The 15,828-nt window shown below is 36.6% G+C and overlaps 1 protein-coding gene across 2 annotated transcripts in view; it reads left to right on the top strand.

The window, feature by feature from the left end:
• Positions 1–1,148: 1,148 nt before the first annotated feature.
• The window catches only part of LOC103508466 (rap1 GTPase-activating protein 1-like), an 81,956-nt gene continuing 67,276 nt past the window's right edge, over positions 1,149–15,828 (top strand). Inside the window, exons 1-2 of one of the 2 annotated variants that reach the window (XM_017443771.2) lie at positions 1,149–1,762; positions 2,253–2,316. In XM_017443771.2, coding sequence (XP_017299260.1) covers positions 1,728–1,762; positions 2,253–2,316 — 99 coding nt within the window. In that variant the 5' untranslated portion in view covers positions 1,149–1,727. Of the gene's footprint in view, positions 1,827–2,252; positions 2,317–15,828 lie in introns of both variants that reach the window. The other variant, XM_026823074.1, reaches the window with a different exon arrangement.

Raw genomic sequence — 15,828 nt, 5'->3', positions numbered from 1 at the left:
AAATATCATTGGTAGATTGGTACGTTGTCTCTTCATTATTATGTTATGGCGTTGTATAACTTTACATACAGAATGATACAGATCTCCTGAGTCTCTTGACGTCACTGTATGCATACTCCAGTCTTATGCTAATGGTAATCTTTGCATTGTTGTGCTGGTCGTTCCTTTCATATTCAGATAGTATCGTGCCCGCGCCATATAAGGTACATGGGTGATCTTGAACTCAAGTTCAGAAATGTCACTGCTATGAAACAGATCAAGAGACGTTAGCTCTATGCCACTCCTCTAGTGTGATTGGGACTGGTATAATTGGCTCGATGCTTGGTTACCCCCGGCGAACCATTTCCTTAACACAATTGAAATATTGAGCTGAACATTACCTATACCTATTTTCCTATTTAACAATATTGATGTCCACAAGTTTTCCCACAAATATACCAAACTATTGCCTGTATCTTCCTATGTTGTTTCTCCCTAACAGATTCTGAAAGAGAAAAGTCACAAAAGTGTGAATGACTTCCTAATATGATGGAGGTTTCTCAGGAATCCTTATAACCAATCTAAGGCTTTCTAGGGATTTCACTTCGGGTCAGGACCTTTATTGATTGGATTCTAAAGAACCACTATGATTATTATAATCCTCTTGTGCTGGTTCTGGAGTAAGGTGTTGTTCCAATACCATCCAATATGTTACATGTAACACTGAGGTGTGTACCATTACTTGTAATATGTTTTGGTGTGTACTTGTACATCATTTGTTGCATCTCAGCAGGAGTCCAGCGCTTCCTAAACAGCGCACTAGTGGCGTAGCCTCCATTTATCTAGTGGAAATAAACCCATAACCAGGATGATTTATTGTACTTGTAGATCTGGCGAGGCCAAAATATACCTAGATGTATACCGATCACATAGAGTGTTCCACCTACTCGTGCATCGCCTTTGTATTAGAATGTAAAAGATTAATCCCCATTCCAAAGTACGGAAAAGGTACGAAAAAGAGGGAATAGTAGACACCTAAAAATGGAGGTCTTATCGTCTCAAAATCGAAGGGAGAAGGAGGATAGATTAGAAGAAAGCCAGCCGTTCCACGAGAACAAACCTTATTTGTTAAATTTAAATATTTATTTAAATTAAATAATAAGTTATTTTAGTGTTTGTGAAAAAATATTCGTAGTTTCGTATTTCCCTGTGTTAGTGATATTAAAGCTTTAAATTTCAAGAATATCTCTACGAATTGATAGATATTAATTACTTAGATTCAATACCTATGTATTAATTTTACTCTCAAATAATTTATAGTTTTTACTCATTTATTAGTACCTATTTGAATAATTACACCTATTTTAAGTACACTTCTATTGTATTATTTTTCTTTTTAGTATTTTTTTTGTGTTAAGTTATATGTATCTAATTTATTAATTGTGCTTGAACCTGAAATTCCTTCATCATTGGATACTTTTAAACCATTATTTCTCTCCACTTGTTGATTCATTAACTTAACAAATTTTGTCCTTCTTAAGCTTGTTTGCCTGTTCTAAAAATGTCGTTCATAATTTTATCCACTAAAAATATTCAAATTAATCCTTTCACATCTCCATGTGATTGATTCGCAAGCAATCAAGTGATTTTCCACTCGGGCTTACCAGTTTTGCCCAATCCTGGCGACGTTAGTGTCACCTTTGGCTTCTAGCAATTTGGAAGGAGAGAGCAGTTGGGTCCAGTCCGTTATGGGTGTGCTAAGGTGGCGTGAACGGAATAACAGGAATAACACATCGGCTAATTCATCAACAGTATCGTCTTCACCACACACATCACTGGATATGCAGGTAAAATTGCAACGCGTGTTTTTTCAAGCTTTTATAGCCGTTTGATTCTACTGTCTCACAAACCAATAGACATGAGTCAGAGTAGGAAAATAACACCTGAAAACCCCATTTTCAGACCAAAGTAAAAGTAACATTTAGTAACTCTCGGTTAACCTGTATGTATCAAATGCACTAAGGAGCCCCTGCATGAAACACGTATTGTCTTATCACCATTGTCAGAGTTTTTTCTTGGAAGGGATCCATGGCAGTTGGCCATCATCACTGTCGATCATAATTTATCGGATATTCTGAAGAGTGTATCATGTTCTTTGAAAATGACAACTTTGAGGCCACTATCATCTTGAATGAACTAGTAGAACCTACCTAGAAAATGAAAAGGATTCATCTTCAGATTGAAGAGAACATTACACAAGAACGGAATAACAGGAATAACACATCGGCTAATTCATCAACAGTATCGTCTTCACCACACACATCACTGGATATGCAGGTAAAATTGCCACGCGTTTTCTCAAGCTTTTAGAGTCATTTGATTCTACTTTCTCACAAACCAATAGACATGAGTCAGAGTAGGAAAATAACACCTGGAAACCCCATTTTCAGACCAAAGTAAAAGTAACATTTAGTAACTCTCGGTTAACCTGGTATGTATCAAATGCACTAAGGAGCCTCTGCATGAAACACGTACTGTCTTATCAGCATTGTGTCAGAGTGTTTTCTTGGAAGGGATCCATGGCAGTTGGCCATCATCACTGTCGATCATAATTTATCGGATATTCTGAAGAGTGTATCATGTTCTTTGAAAATGACAACTTTGAGGCTACTATCATACTGAATGAACTAGTAGAACATACCTAGAAAATGAAAAGGATTCATCTTCAGATTGAAGAGAACATTACACAGTTTAAAAACCACATCGAAAACTTGATTTAGCCTGGATATCACAAGCTTTGATACACGATCGAAAGAAATATCTTTGAAAGCAGATACCCTCGGTATCATGGAGAGAGGAAGTTGTAGTCTCCCCTCATATCCTCTCCAGTGATAAGGAAATAATAGATAAATCTGTTATTTTTTTTTTTTTAAATAGTAAAAGTGCAGTATTGTCTCGTAGGTGACGGAGGGATTGAGGGTTCAAAGACTAGATTGAGATTTTCAGGTAAGAACTTTAGTGCAGTCCAATTGCTGCTTTTCTGAATATGCCCCTTATTCATAAGGATATCTCTTTAAAATGATGTGCAATATTACTCCAAGTGAGTACGTTTTTAGCAAGATCATCGATCTTCAATTCAATACTCGTTTGTAGAACCGGTTGATACATAGATCAATATATTTAGCAATTCTTAAATTACTATTAGTGCTGATGAATAGAAAGACCAACAGTGAAATTCATAAACATAATAGCAGAGCAGACCGAAATTTTTATCAGATAATAATTTTCATTATTAGATTAGGTACCTACAGCATATAACATATAACCATCTAGGTACCAGATTTACCACAGTACCTAAGCCAAGATGGCCTGAAGGTTTCAAAGATGGTTTTAATGGGGTTAAGCAAACGTCTGACAAGTAGCGCTCCAGTGGACAACTCGAGAAACTATCAACATTCAAACTGAGAATAAGTTAGTTCATGTTTAGACTTGTCTGTGAAAGAAGCACGTGTGATAATAGCAGAGCAGACCGAAATTTTTATCAGATAATAATTTTCATTATTAGATTAGGTACCTACAGCATATAACATATAACCATCTATACAGATTTATTTATTTAGACTCGAAAATTTGTTCCAAGGTACACGATTGTCGATGTTATAGACTTACTGTTTACCCATAGGGTATCAACACCCCTGTGGTGTCAAGAATAGTACCAGTTCATTTCTTTCGAGGAATCAGTGTATGTATGTTCTCTACTAGGCAGGTACGTACAAACGTACATATTATGAAATGAAGGCTTAAGGGGCTACTTGCTTTGGATATTATCTATTCCATGAAATAACCATGCTAGGTAGAGCTAACAGTAAATCCCAATTTGGAATTCACCCAGTGAGATTATTCTAACGTATCCGAATTATTCGGTTGAATAGTGTGCTTGTTTGTAAATAATGGTCTTTGTTTATGAAGTACCGGTTTAGAATTCCGCTTTGGGCAAAAAGTCCGACAAGTCTTGTTGTACATATTCAGAAAGTGAGCGAAATGTTGGCTTGTTGGATTTTGTATTTGTAGTTGAATAAGAAAAAGCATGTAAAAACATCAAGAACTCAACGAGTGTCAATGTGGTTTTCTATAAAAAGATTGGTATGTGAATCCTTTCTTCTGATTTCTATGTAAACGCTCTAGTTTGAAAATTTGAATTGTGCTCAACAAACTTGAAGCATTCATAGTCAAATATGACAAAAGAAGAAGTTACAAGACAACCACAATGCAGTCTTCCAAATTCATGTTCTAGGAGTGATGCGGCAAATTTTATTCAAGTAGATAACTTACCATGGGTATGTGAACCAGTACTTATGACTAACACACAGAGCATATCAGCATACCATCAGTGACTTAACATAAATCATTACTGTAAAAACCAAGTTCACGATGTTTCCGTGTGTAGAAAACAGCATTGAGTTTGCCCATATCTAGAAATATGGCACTTAGGATGGAGTGAACAGTAAGATACATAATGATATTTTAATACGGATAATTCAGCTGTTGTAATTCAAAGCAAATTTGATGATAAAGGAAGATAAATGTTGTGCATTCAAAAATCGCTCACGGTGGTATTACCAGAAGCACTAGGTAAACTTGATGATATCAAATGAAGGTGTAATGAAAATGATGTAGCAGAGGCATCATGTGCAATTGTCAGTACTTATGACTAACACACAGAGCATATCAGCATACCATCAGTGACTTAACATAAATCATTACTGTAAAAACCAAGTTCACGATGTTCCCGTGTGTAGAAAACAGCATTGAGTTTGCCCATATCTAGAAATATGGCACTTAGGATGGAGTGAACAGTAAGATACGTAATGATATTTTAATACGGATAATTCAGCTGTTGTAATTCAAAGCAAATTTGATGATAAAGGAAGATAAATGTTGTGCATTCAAAAATCGCTCATGGTGGTATTACCAGAAACACTAGGTAAACTTGATGATATCAAATGAAGGTGTAATGAAAATGATGTAGCAGAGGCATCATGTGCAATTGTTTCGAAGCATTTACTTTTCTCGTAGCTATAGTATAACAAAGAAAGTATAAAAAGCTAATGTTGGCCACAGCACAGCACCCACCACCTTCACAAATACAAGAGCAGTGCCTCTAACAGCTGTTTCGTTGTAAACTTTGATATATTGTATTATTTATTGTAGTTTCTAGTTCTGCGGTATTCGTTCTGCATCACGGTTCATATCAATGATGAACAATACAACAATGTACACCATGGTATGTGCTCGATCCTTGTGAAATCCAACACGAGAGTGTTCGAGTTACATGTGAACACTGCTCAGTGATTTTGATTTATAAGCATCTTCAATATTCAATATGTTGTGTGTACGCGCCACCCACATTGCACGCTGCATCATGAACCACGTAGTAAGTGTTGATGAAGAGCTTCATAAATGGGTAAGAATTTCTAACATGGGAATTTCTATTGATCTTTTATGTCCGAAGTTCGAATATAAATTTGGATATAACTAATTTTATATTATGTTAGATAGCTATCAGTACTATAATATCTAGTTATAACGATTTTATTACCAAGATTCCATTCATAGTATACGGTTTTAAACTTGATGGTTTGTATTTATATTTTCGAAAAGAACACGAAACTCGTTTCTTCTCTCCTTTATGACTCACACGAGGTGTAATAAAAAAGTAAAAATCAAAGAAAGATATATTGTACCTATTCTATGTGGAAGGAACAACGTCAAAAATCACCCAACATATAAGAATCTAGATAGATCTATTGAATAATGCTTTAAGTCAGGGGATTTCAGGGCCGTGGTACTATCTCAGATTGTAAGCAAGAGCAAGATATAAAGTAGGTATCAGGATAATGAAGTACGACGTAGGTAAAAACCATGATTACTTGCTGTAGTTGTAACAGGAGTTTTGGACTTCCATATAAGAATCTAGATAGATCTATTGAATAATGCTTTAAGTCAGGGGATTTCAGGGCCGTGGTACTATCTCAGATTGTAAGCAAGAGCTAGATATAAAGTAGGTATCAGGATAATGAAGTACGACGTAGGTAAAAACCATGATTACCTACTTGCTGTGGTTGTAACAGGAGTTTTGGGCTTCTATTTTAATCAAATTATCCGTATTTTCATTATTTGATTGTATTCCACGTTATATGCAATATCCACCACCACAGCAATGTCCATTATATCTTTCCCTGCATTAAATTAGTTCGGTATAGTTAAGTGGGAAAGATATTCCAGTGGGATAACCTTACCCACCGTCCGTGTCCCTCGTCCAAACCGCAAGATGGTCTTGATTCTTGACGTTGAAAATATGAGAGGAAATAATTGAGTTGAATCAAATCAAATGAGGCTGGGTTCATAGGTTTTGAATTTTCTGTTAGAACCTTGCCTAGAAACAATTTTCTTGTGGGAGTACTTTTACTTGCCTTCAATAGACCATTGCCAGTAAAAAATTCAATTACAGGCCATAAAATTTTGTTACTCCTGTAAACTTTCCTTGAACTCTTATTGAAGCAACCTCGTGGAACATAGGTAATGCTATGCAATCAGGTCAGAAGTACTTCATTACTGTGCGAGGCAGATGTGTCAGAACTGTGTACTTCAATAGTAATGAAATAGGGAATGCCGTGACACAAGTGGATCTTGTAATTGATTTGAGATTCACTGCACTTAATTACAGTGACAAGCTCTACCTCGTGGAGTGAACATGGTGTTGGAATTCTAGTTCTTTGCAAAATTGCAAATGATAGTGGCATGTTGGCTTTTTAAGAGCTCTACATCATCAATCTCGAACAAAATGCCGTCTTTGTATTAGCTTGAACAGTAATTACGTTGTATATGTACATATCTTTTTTCTTGATATTCTATTATTCTCTAATAAATGTATGAGCCTATCAAGTTCTTCCTCTCTGTAACATGTAACTCTAATTAAGAGAAATATGATTACGCCCGAGATGTGAATATGAACCATGTACATACAAGTAAAGTGTTACAGTTTTTCAAAATGTTTGAAATGAAAACATGCAAACTTTACGACCATTGCATGCTACACATTGAAACTTGAGGTCAGATCTGTAATATTTTTACTGAAATTAAAATAACTCCTCTTGGTCCTCTTGAGACCTACATCTACATCACGAGGTACATCTACGTAACCTAAATTACCTACTTTACACCAGAATAATTAGTATACCTCAATACCCTAGTTCTGTAGCCGTAAAAATGCTCACCATTAACCAATAATTATTTCTTTGGGCATTGAGCATACACTAGGTAACCTACATGAGCATGAATTGAATTGAATGATGGTAATCTCAACTACAGTGACACGAAAGAATACTTTGCGTTAAACCAAAAAGTTTAGGAAAAAAAGTTGTCTAATACATTCTTAGCGGACAACTACATGTATTATGTAAAAGATTATCGGTATTATGTAGACATATTTATGTACATTTTTAAATGTTACTTGTCTCCAGAAGCATCTTCCTTTACATAATGTCAAATATCCAGTGATCAGAAGAACCTACTTTCTTCCTGAAGATGACCAAACACCAAACTTCCAACGTCAACAGTACCTACAAGTTACGGTATCCAATCCAGTCTTGCTAGGTGTCGTAGTTCAGCAGATAACACATCAGGCTCTTCGCCAGAAAGTTTAAATGTACACATTGTACACTGACGTCACTGACCGTTTCTGATTCCATCCAATGGTTCACAATCTCTTCGGAGTTGTTTCTTTTTCCTTTCTATCGGGTTTTCAATGTTTTCATTGCTTCATTACCCGAGGTCATCTTTCTCCTGTGACCCTATCCTCAAAGCGTCGTTCCTGTACCACACATGTCAAGTGATACTCGTGGAACATAGGTAATGCTATGCAATCAGGTCAGAAGTACTTCATTACTGTGCGAGGCAGATGTGTCAGAACTGTGTACTTCAATGGTAATGTAGAAATAGGGAATGCCGTGACACAAGTGGATCTTGTAATTGATTTGAGATTCACTGCACTTAATTACAGTGACAAGTTCTACCTCGTGGATTGAACATGGTGTTGAAATCCCATTACCCGATGACCGAGGCAGTGGACCTGAACGTTACTTTGCTTCTGTATACGTTCAGTCAATTAGCAGTGGTTGTGCCAAACCAATGTACGGATTTTATGCTTTTCATTACTTCGATCTACTAATCTTACAGAAAAGTCAATTACTGGATTTTCCCCCTAACAAAAGGATTGAAAATGAGAATTGGAAAACACGAAAGGCCGAGATCGGTATTAGAATCAGAATGCGATAGGTATGGAATCACTTTTATTAAGCGGGATTGTGAAATTATCAACAGACTACTATTTTTGTGTTCAGTTGGCATTTCTGTGTTAGATTGTAGTGCTGTACTGATTTGGACAGGTGTGTTGAACTGTGCTGGATGCTCGATACTAGCTCCCATCAGCCATCAGAGCTACCAGTTGAACTATTTCAGCTTCGTCATTATTTTGTAATTACTTTTAATTATATTCATATCTGACAGCAGTTACGAGTACCTCGAATAACTCTTTATTCAGAAATCATTACTTGGTATTATTAATATTTTCTATGGGATTTATACCATGGTCTTAGTCCACCTTTGTATTATGATAAACCCCCCACTCCACCTTTACATGCAGAACTCCCTCTATTGATAAATTAAGCCTCTAACAATAGGTAGATGCAATAATCTCATGTACAATAACAATATGGAGAGGACTTGCACAAAACTTGCTCCTAAACAATCAAATTGCAAGAGTTAGCTAAATGAAAAAGGTTACTAGTTACTTATAGCCTGCCTTATAGGTAAGTATAGTTGGCTATGGGTATGGATAGTCTATCTGGTATGATTAAAATTGCTTCGCGTGTATTCTGCAGTGACTTACACAAAACTTGCTCCTAAACAATCAAATTGCAAGAGTTAGCTAAATGAAAAAGGTTACTAGTTACTTATAGCCTGCCTTATAAGTAAGTATAGGTGGCTATGGGTATGGATAGTCTATCTGGTATGATTAAAATTGCTTCGCGTGTATTCTGCAGCTTACCTCCCAAGATGTTGTGATTATAAGGAGTTGATTTTAATTGAGTTGTGCGAAGACAATGAGTTTATCAAGAATGAGAGGTAGGTAATTATTAATTGTTGCTCAGGCAGGTTAGCCTTGAAATACAGCACCAGGGAGTATAAGCATTGTGTGTGCTATATGTAGTTCTGGTATTCGAGTTGCTATTGTGCAAAAATTTAATGTTCCACATTCATTTCATACGTTGTTGTGACTTATGACAGGGTTTAATGTAAAGTTCTTACGTCATAGTCACTTGGATCAAGAACTAATGGCTTGTGCTGACAGGAATAGATTGTTTCACTGCAGTCTAAATGGTGGCATTCAACTCATTCGTTTTGCTACATAGGTGCTAATAGGGGAATTTCACATTGGACATTCCCGTTTGATTTGGCAAATTATAGCTGAGGGGTACGAATAACCTTGAATCCAGCAAAAAGAACAAGATGATTATACAGCAGGAATTTTTGAATGTTCCATAGTAAATCACATTGTAGCCACACAAAGTTCAGTGTATCTTTCAACTTTCAAAGGAGTAGAACATGAAGATATATTTAAATATGCCTCTTTCTCTTTGAAATTTGAATATATTGTCATAAAAAACGTAGGTAAATGAGCTTAGTAATGATTTCAAAGCTCAACATAGTAACGAAAATAAAGGATAAACAAATAATTAGGAAATAATAGATCCAGTAAACTGTAAAGTTAATGATACTCAAATTCACTTTAGGCAATAGGCAACGTACGAGGATGATATTTAGAAATCAATGAGCGGCTCAACAATACAGAAAGGATTATAGGAAAGGGTCATCATGAGGATTATAATAGTCTCCATGGGGGTCATCAGTAGCTATAATGTCCAGTAACGAGATAATTACATTGTGCCTGGAGGGGACACCTTTCCTCATTGAAGTTATGTCAACCCATAGGATCGTCTGTGTCCATCACATTCTTGCCCGTCATTGCGTCCTATTCTACCTTGAATGACATGCTGAGTGGAAACCATTTTCCATTAAAGTTTGTAGTCAAATGGGACGAGGAACAGAGGGAGGTTCTGGTAACAGACCGAAAATTTAGATTCAACCTTTTGCACACGATAGAAAAGCTCATAAAGGTGCATAGCAAAGGGAATTCGTATGTAACATAGGTAAACACCTTATGCCTCTTCCACTTCCTGTGGCAACACTGTAGTACAGAGCACAGGGACTTTGTATTCTAATTCTGGTCAGGTAGGCACTAACTGATCAATCTGGTCATGATACTTATAGACAAGGCAAGGTTTGCTAGCAAGGCTGGTGATACGATGAAACTCCATAAGTACGCCGTGTTTGCAAAGTAGGACTCCGTGTAGCCATAGTTTGCCCTGAAGGTGTGATGGCTTGTCCTGGGTAGGTATGATTCAAAGTCAACTTCTCAGCAAAGTGAAAGTACGTGGCGTGCTAAAGTTACCGCGTGTGCCCTGGTTGAATCTATGAGTAACCATATCGTGATGTTATAGGAGCCAAGATTTTTCTCAAGCCTCACATGTTGCAAGTAATGATGTGTGTCGGTCTGAAAACATTGGAAACATTCTGTATGAGAATAAAAACATTGCTGAATATGATAAAATCGTGAACGTGAGATAGCTCGATACTACCCGTGTAATGTCACACACAAACATACTCGGAGGTATGTACTTACATTATCTAGTTACATACAATATAGCTATCCATCATATTGTACAACACAAATGACATCAATCATTTCATTCCAATGTAGAGAGATTTCTCTACTACCGAGTTAACGGGAGAAAAATAAAAGTGAAGCAACCATCATTCCGAACCCGAACAGGAGCTTTATACACTAAATCGGTAATTTCAACTATAAAACTCCAACACCCGATTCCAACATTAAGCCCTCACACACGTCTTGAAATAGCGTTCTTCCTATAATAGGTATATTCCGTTGACATTTAGTTCAAAATAGTGGTTGACCCGTCCTTTGTACGGGACCACCACACACACACACAAATACACTCCCCCCACACCCATCCCATCACACCACACCCATCACACACTCAATTCGTGAGAAATTAAAAGAAACGGGGCACACCTTTTATAGATTGTGATTAGATTTTATTATAATGTAAATTTCCCATTGAAAAGACGCTAGACTTGGAAATTTAGGGGATTTTAAAAAGATACATTTGACAATTCAGGTAAAAAAAGAAAAAAAAATGTTTCAACCAGTGGCGGAATACTTTCCTACCATTGGCGATTGTTGAATGGCAACCTACACAGCAGAAGGAAGTGTTGAGGACAAATAAAGAAGAGTAGGAAATGTTTAATTTATTTCAAGAAAATAGAATGACGTTATGTGACGGATTCTATACAAACACAATACAGTACTCCTTCTACCTATAGGTCTGGATATAATCCTGACATGCTACACATTGAAACTTGAGGTCAGATCTGTAATATTTTTACTGAAATTAAAATAACTCCTCTTGGTCCTCTTGAGACCTACATCACGAGGTACACCTACGTAACCTAAATTACCTACTTTACACCAGAATAATTAGTATACCTCAATACCCTAGTTCGGTAGCCGCAAAAATGCTCACTATTAACCAATAATTATTTCTTTGGGCATTGAGCATACACTAGGTAACCTACATGAGCATGATGGTAATCTCACCTACAGTGACACGAAAGAATACTTTGCGTTAAACCAAAAAGTTTAGGGAAAAAAAGTTGTCTAATACATCCTTAGCGGACAACTACATGTATTATGTAAAAAATGATCGGTATTATGTAGACATATTTATGTACATTTTTAAATGTTACTTGTCTCCATAAGCATCTTCCTTTACATAGTGTCAAATATCAAGTGATCAGAAGAACCTACTTTCTTCCTGAAGATGACCAAACACCAAACTTCCAACGTCAACAGTACCTACAAGTTACGGTATCCAATCCAGTCTTGCTAGGTGTCGTAGTTCAGCAGATAACACATCAGGCTCTTCGCCAGAAAGTTTAAATGTACACATTGTACACTGACGTCACTGACCGTTTCTGATTCCATCCAATGGTTCACAATCTCTTCGGAGTTGTTTCTTTTTCCTTTCTATCGGGTTTTCAATGTTTTCATTGCTTCATTACCCGAGGTCATCTTTCTCCTGTGACCCTATCCTCAAAGCGTCGTTCCTGTACCACACATGTCAAGTGATACTCGTGGAACATAGGTAATGCTATGCAATCAGGTCAGAAGTACTTCATTACTGTGCGAGGCAGATGTGTCAGAACTGTGTACTTCAATGGTAATGTAGAAATAGGGAATGCCGTGACACAAGTGGATCTTGTAATTGATTTGAGATTCACTGCACTTAATTACAGTGACAAGCTCTACCTCGTGGAGTGAACATGGTGTTGGAATTCCATTACCCGATGACCGAGGCAGTGGACCTGAACGTTACTTTGCTTCTGTATACGTTCAGTCAATTAGCAGTGGTTGTGCCAAACCAATGTACGGATTTTATGCTTTTCATTACTTCCATCTACTAATCTTACAGAAAAGTCAATAGGGGATTTCCCCCCTAACAAAAGGATTGAAAATGAGAATTGGAGAACACGAAAGGCCGAGATCGGTATTAGAATCAGAATGCAATAGGTATGGAATCACTCTTTTATTCAGCGGGATTGTGAAATTATCAACAATAATACTGTTTTTAGTTCTGCGGTATTCGTTCTGCATCACGGTTCATATCAATGATGAACAATACAACAATGTACACCATGGTATGTGCTCGATCCTTGTGAAATCCGACACGAGAGTGTTCGAGTTACATGTGAACAGTGCTCAATGATTTTGATTTATAAGCATCTTCTTAATTCTGTTCAATATTCAATATGTTGTGTGTACGCGCCACCCACATTGCACGCTGCATCATGAACCACGTAGTAAGTGTTGATGAAGAGCTATTCAACCAAATACACGGTGAACTATTGGAAGAATTGATCCACACCTCAAGCATCTCAATGACAAACGTATTCAAACCTCTACTGTACACTGACATGTCTTTCACTCTTTCAATGTCAAATATACTGTCTATTTGTTCATGATATTTGATTTAACTCTTTACACGATTTAGATGAAGAGCTATTCAACCAAATACACGGTGAACTATTGGAAGAATTGATCCACACCTCAAGCATCTCAATGACAAACGTATTCAAACTTCTACTGTACACTGACATGTCTTTCACTCTTTCAATGTCAAATATACTGTCTATTTGTTCATGATAATATTTGATTTAACTCTTTACACTTTTCGGTCAATATCGAGAAATTTCACCTCCCTTCGTCTCGTGTGAATGTTGCCTCCTAATCAAATGTTTACAAAATGCATACCAATTCTTACTACCGATTGATTGTGGAAAGGAATTTATAAGTTTTATTCCAAGAACGGCACTAGTATTACAAAGCAAAGTTGGGCTTATCACAGTACGCCCATTGGGTATTCCGAGTATGTAGCTAGATGTATTGATAATGTTGTACCTATATCATAGGTGCGCTTTCAACTGCTTCGTAATAATGTATGAATAACACTACCTACGTTATAAAATTCCAACGTGAAATGAATAATGGCAACGAAAATATAGGTCACTGCATCACTCTGAGGATAGTAAAGTACAAAAGCGTACTTAAAAGTTGTTTGATATTCATAAGTCTACATATCTGCAACCTATGTAAAATAACGTGAAATGAATAATGGCAACGAAAATATAGGTCACTGCATCACTCTGAGGATAGTAAAGTACAAAAGCGTACTTAAAAGTTGTTTCATATTCATAAGTCTACATATCTGCAACCTATGTAAAACATTAAACACGTCTTCTTTCATAATTTAACAAAGATGACAGAGCTTTTTACAAAAGCGGCTGAACATCCACTGAAATGATAAATTTGTAGGTTACCTTCATACTGAAGAAAATGTATGAGAGTTATTATCCACTATTAAACCATATTAAATAATTATCTACTATTGCATCTCTACGTTTGAATTGTGCTCAACAAACTTGAAGCATTCATAGTCAAATATGACAAAAGAAGAAGTTACAAGACAACCACAATGCAGTCTTCCAACTTCATGTTCTAGGAGTGATGCGGCAAATTTTATTCAAAACATCAAGAATGAGAGGTAGGTAATTATTAATTGTTGCTCAGGCAGGTTAGCCTTGAAATACAGCACCAGGGAGTATAAGCATTGTGTTTGCTATATGTAGTTCTGGTATTCGAGTTGCTATTGTGCAAAAATTCAATGTTCCACCATAATTTCATACGTTGTTGTGACTTATGACAGGGTTTAATGTAAAGTTCTTAAGTCATAGTCACTTGGATCAAGTACTAATGGCTTGTGCTGACAGGAATAGATTGTTTCACTGCAGTCTAAATGGTGGCATTCAACTCATTCGTTTTGCTACATATGTAGGTGCTAATAGGGGAATTTCACATTGGACATTACCGTTTGATTTGGCAAATTATAGCTGAGGAGTACGAATAACCTTGAATCCAGCAAAAAGAACCAGATGATTATATAGCAGGAATTTTTTAATGTTCCATAGTAAATTACATTGTAGCCACACAAAGTTCAGTGTATCTTTCAACTTTCAAAGGAGTAGAACATGAAGATATATTTCAATATGCCTCTTTCTCTTTGAAATTTGAATACATTGTCATAAAAAACGTAGGTAAATGAGCTTAGTGTACGAAGAACCATAGAACTGAGCTACGTGGTCTACATATCAGAATGATTAAAAATAAAATAGATAACGGAAATGGGAAGATATTTCCAGCCCGACACAGAGAACATATCTATAGAAAATGTTGCTAGCAAGGCTGGTGATACGATGAAACTCCATAAGTACGCCGTGTTTGCAAAGTAGGACTCCGTGTAGCCATAGTTTGCCCTGAAGATATGATGGCTTGTCCAGGGTAGGTATGATTCAAAGTCAACTTCTCAGCAAAGTGAAAGTACGTGGCGTGCTATGGCGTGCTAAAGTTACCGCGTGTGCCCTGGTTGAATCTATGAGTAACGATGAGCCTGGCTTCGAGTGCCAAGTTTCTTGTGGTATTTCAAAATCAAGATCCTCAGGTAGACATTTTCCCAATAAAAGCAATTGGATTTTCTGTCAGATTTCTGGAATATGGAGAAGGACTTGGTCAGAAATTTCCAGGAACAGTTAGGAGACCAGTTTCTCTTATTGTATTCGGTTTGGTCGCTAGTTATTTAGATACTCTGGAATAGTATAGAGAAGGCCACTAAACGGAAAATGACACTACTTATTACAAAATTAGTTAGGAGACCAGTTTCTCTTATTGTATTCGGTTTGGTCGCTAGTTATTTAGATACTCTGGAATAGTATAGAGAAGGCCACTAAACGGATAATGACACTACTTATTACAAAATTCAAAAGACCCGACTTTGTTCCATTTTCTGATATTTCAATTAACGCTATCAATTTCTCATCATAGCGACATTGGTGAGGCAATAAGATACCTGACCTCACCTATAGCGGCATGTTTCTTTTTCTTTGATAAAATGTTATTAGGTGTTTGTGTGGTTTCAACTTTATAATTAAACTTTTGTGGCGGAATGAAGTCTGTGAAAAACCACAGGTTTCTGCTGCCCCTTAACTCCTCCGCCTCAAAGATTAAAATAAACTTACATATACCTAGGTTTATCA

Source organism: Diaphorina citri, unplaced genomic scaffold (assembly GCF_000475195.1).
Source record: "Diaphorina citri unplaced genomic scaffold, Diaci psyllid genome assembly version 1.1 scaffold401, whole genome shotgun sequence".
NCBI classification, from domain to species: domain Eukaryota; kingdom Metazoa; phylum Arthropoda; class Insecta; order Hemiptera; family Psyllidae; genus Diaphorina; species Diaphorina citri.
Note: the sequence above shows the minus strand (reverse complement) of the source record. Positions and strands in the feature narration are given on the sequence as shown.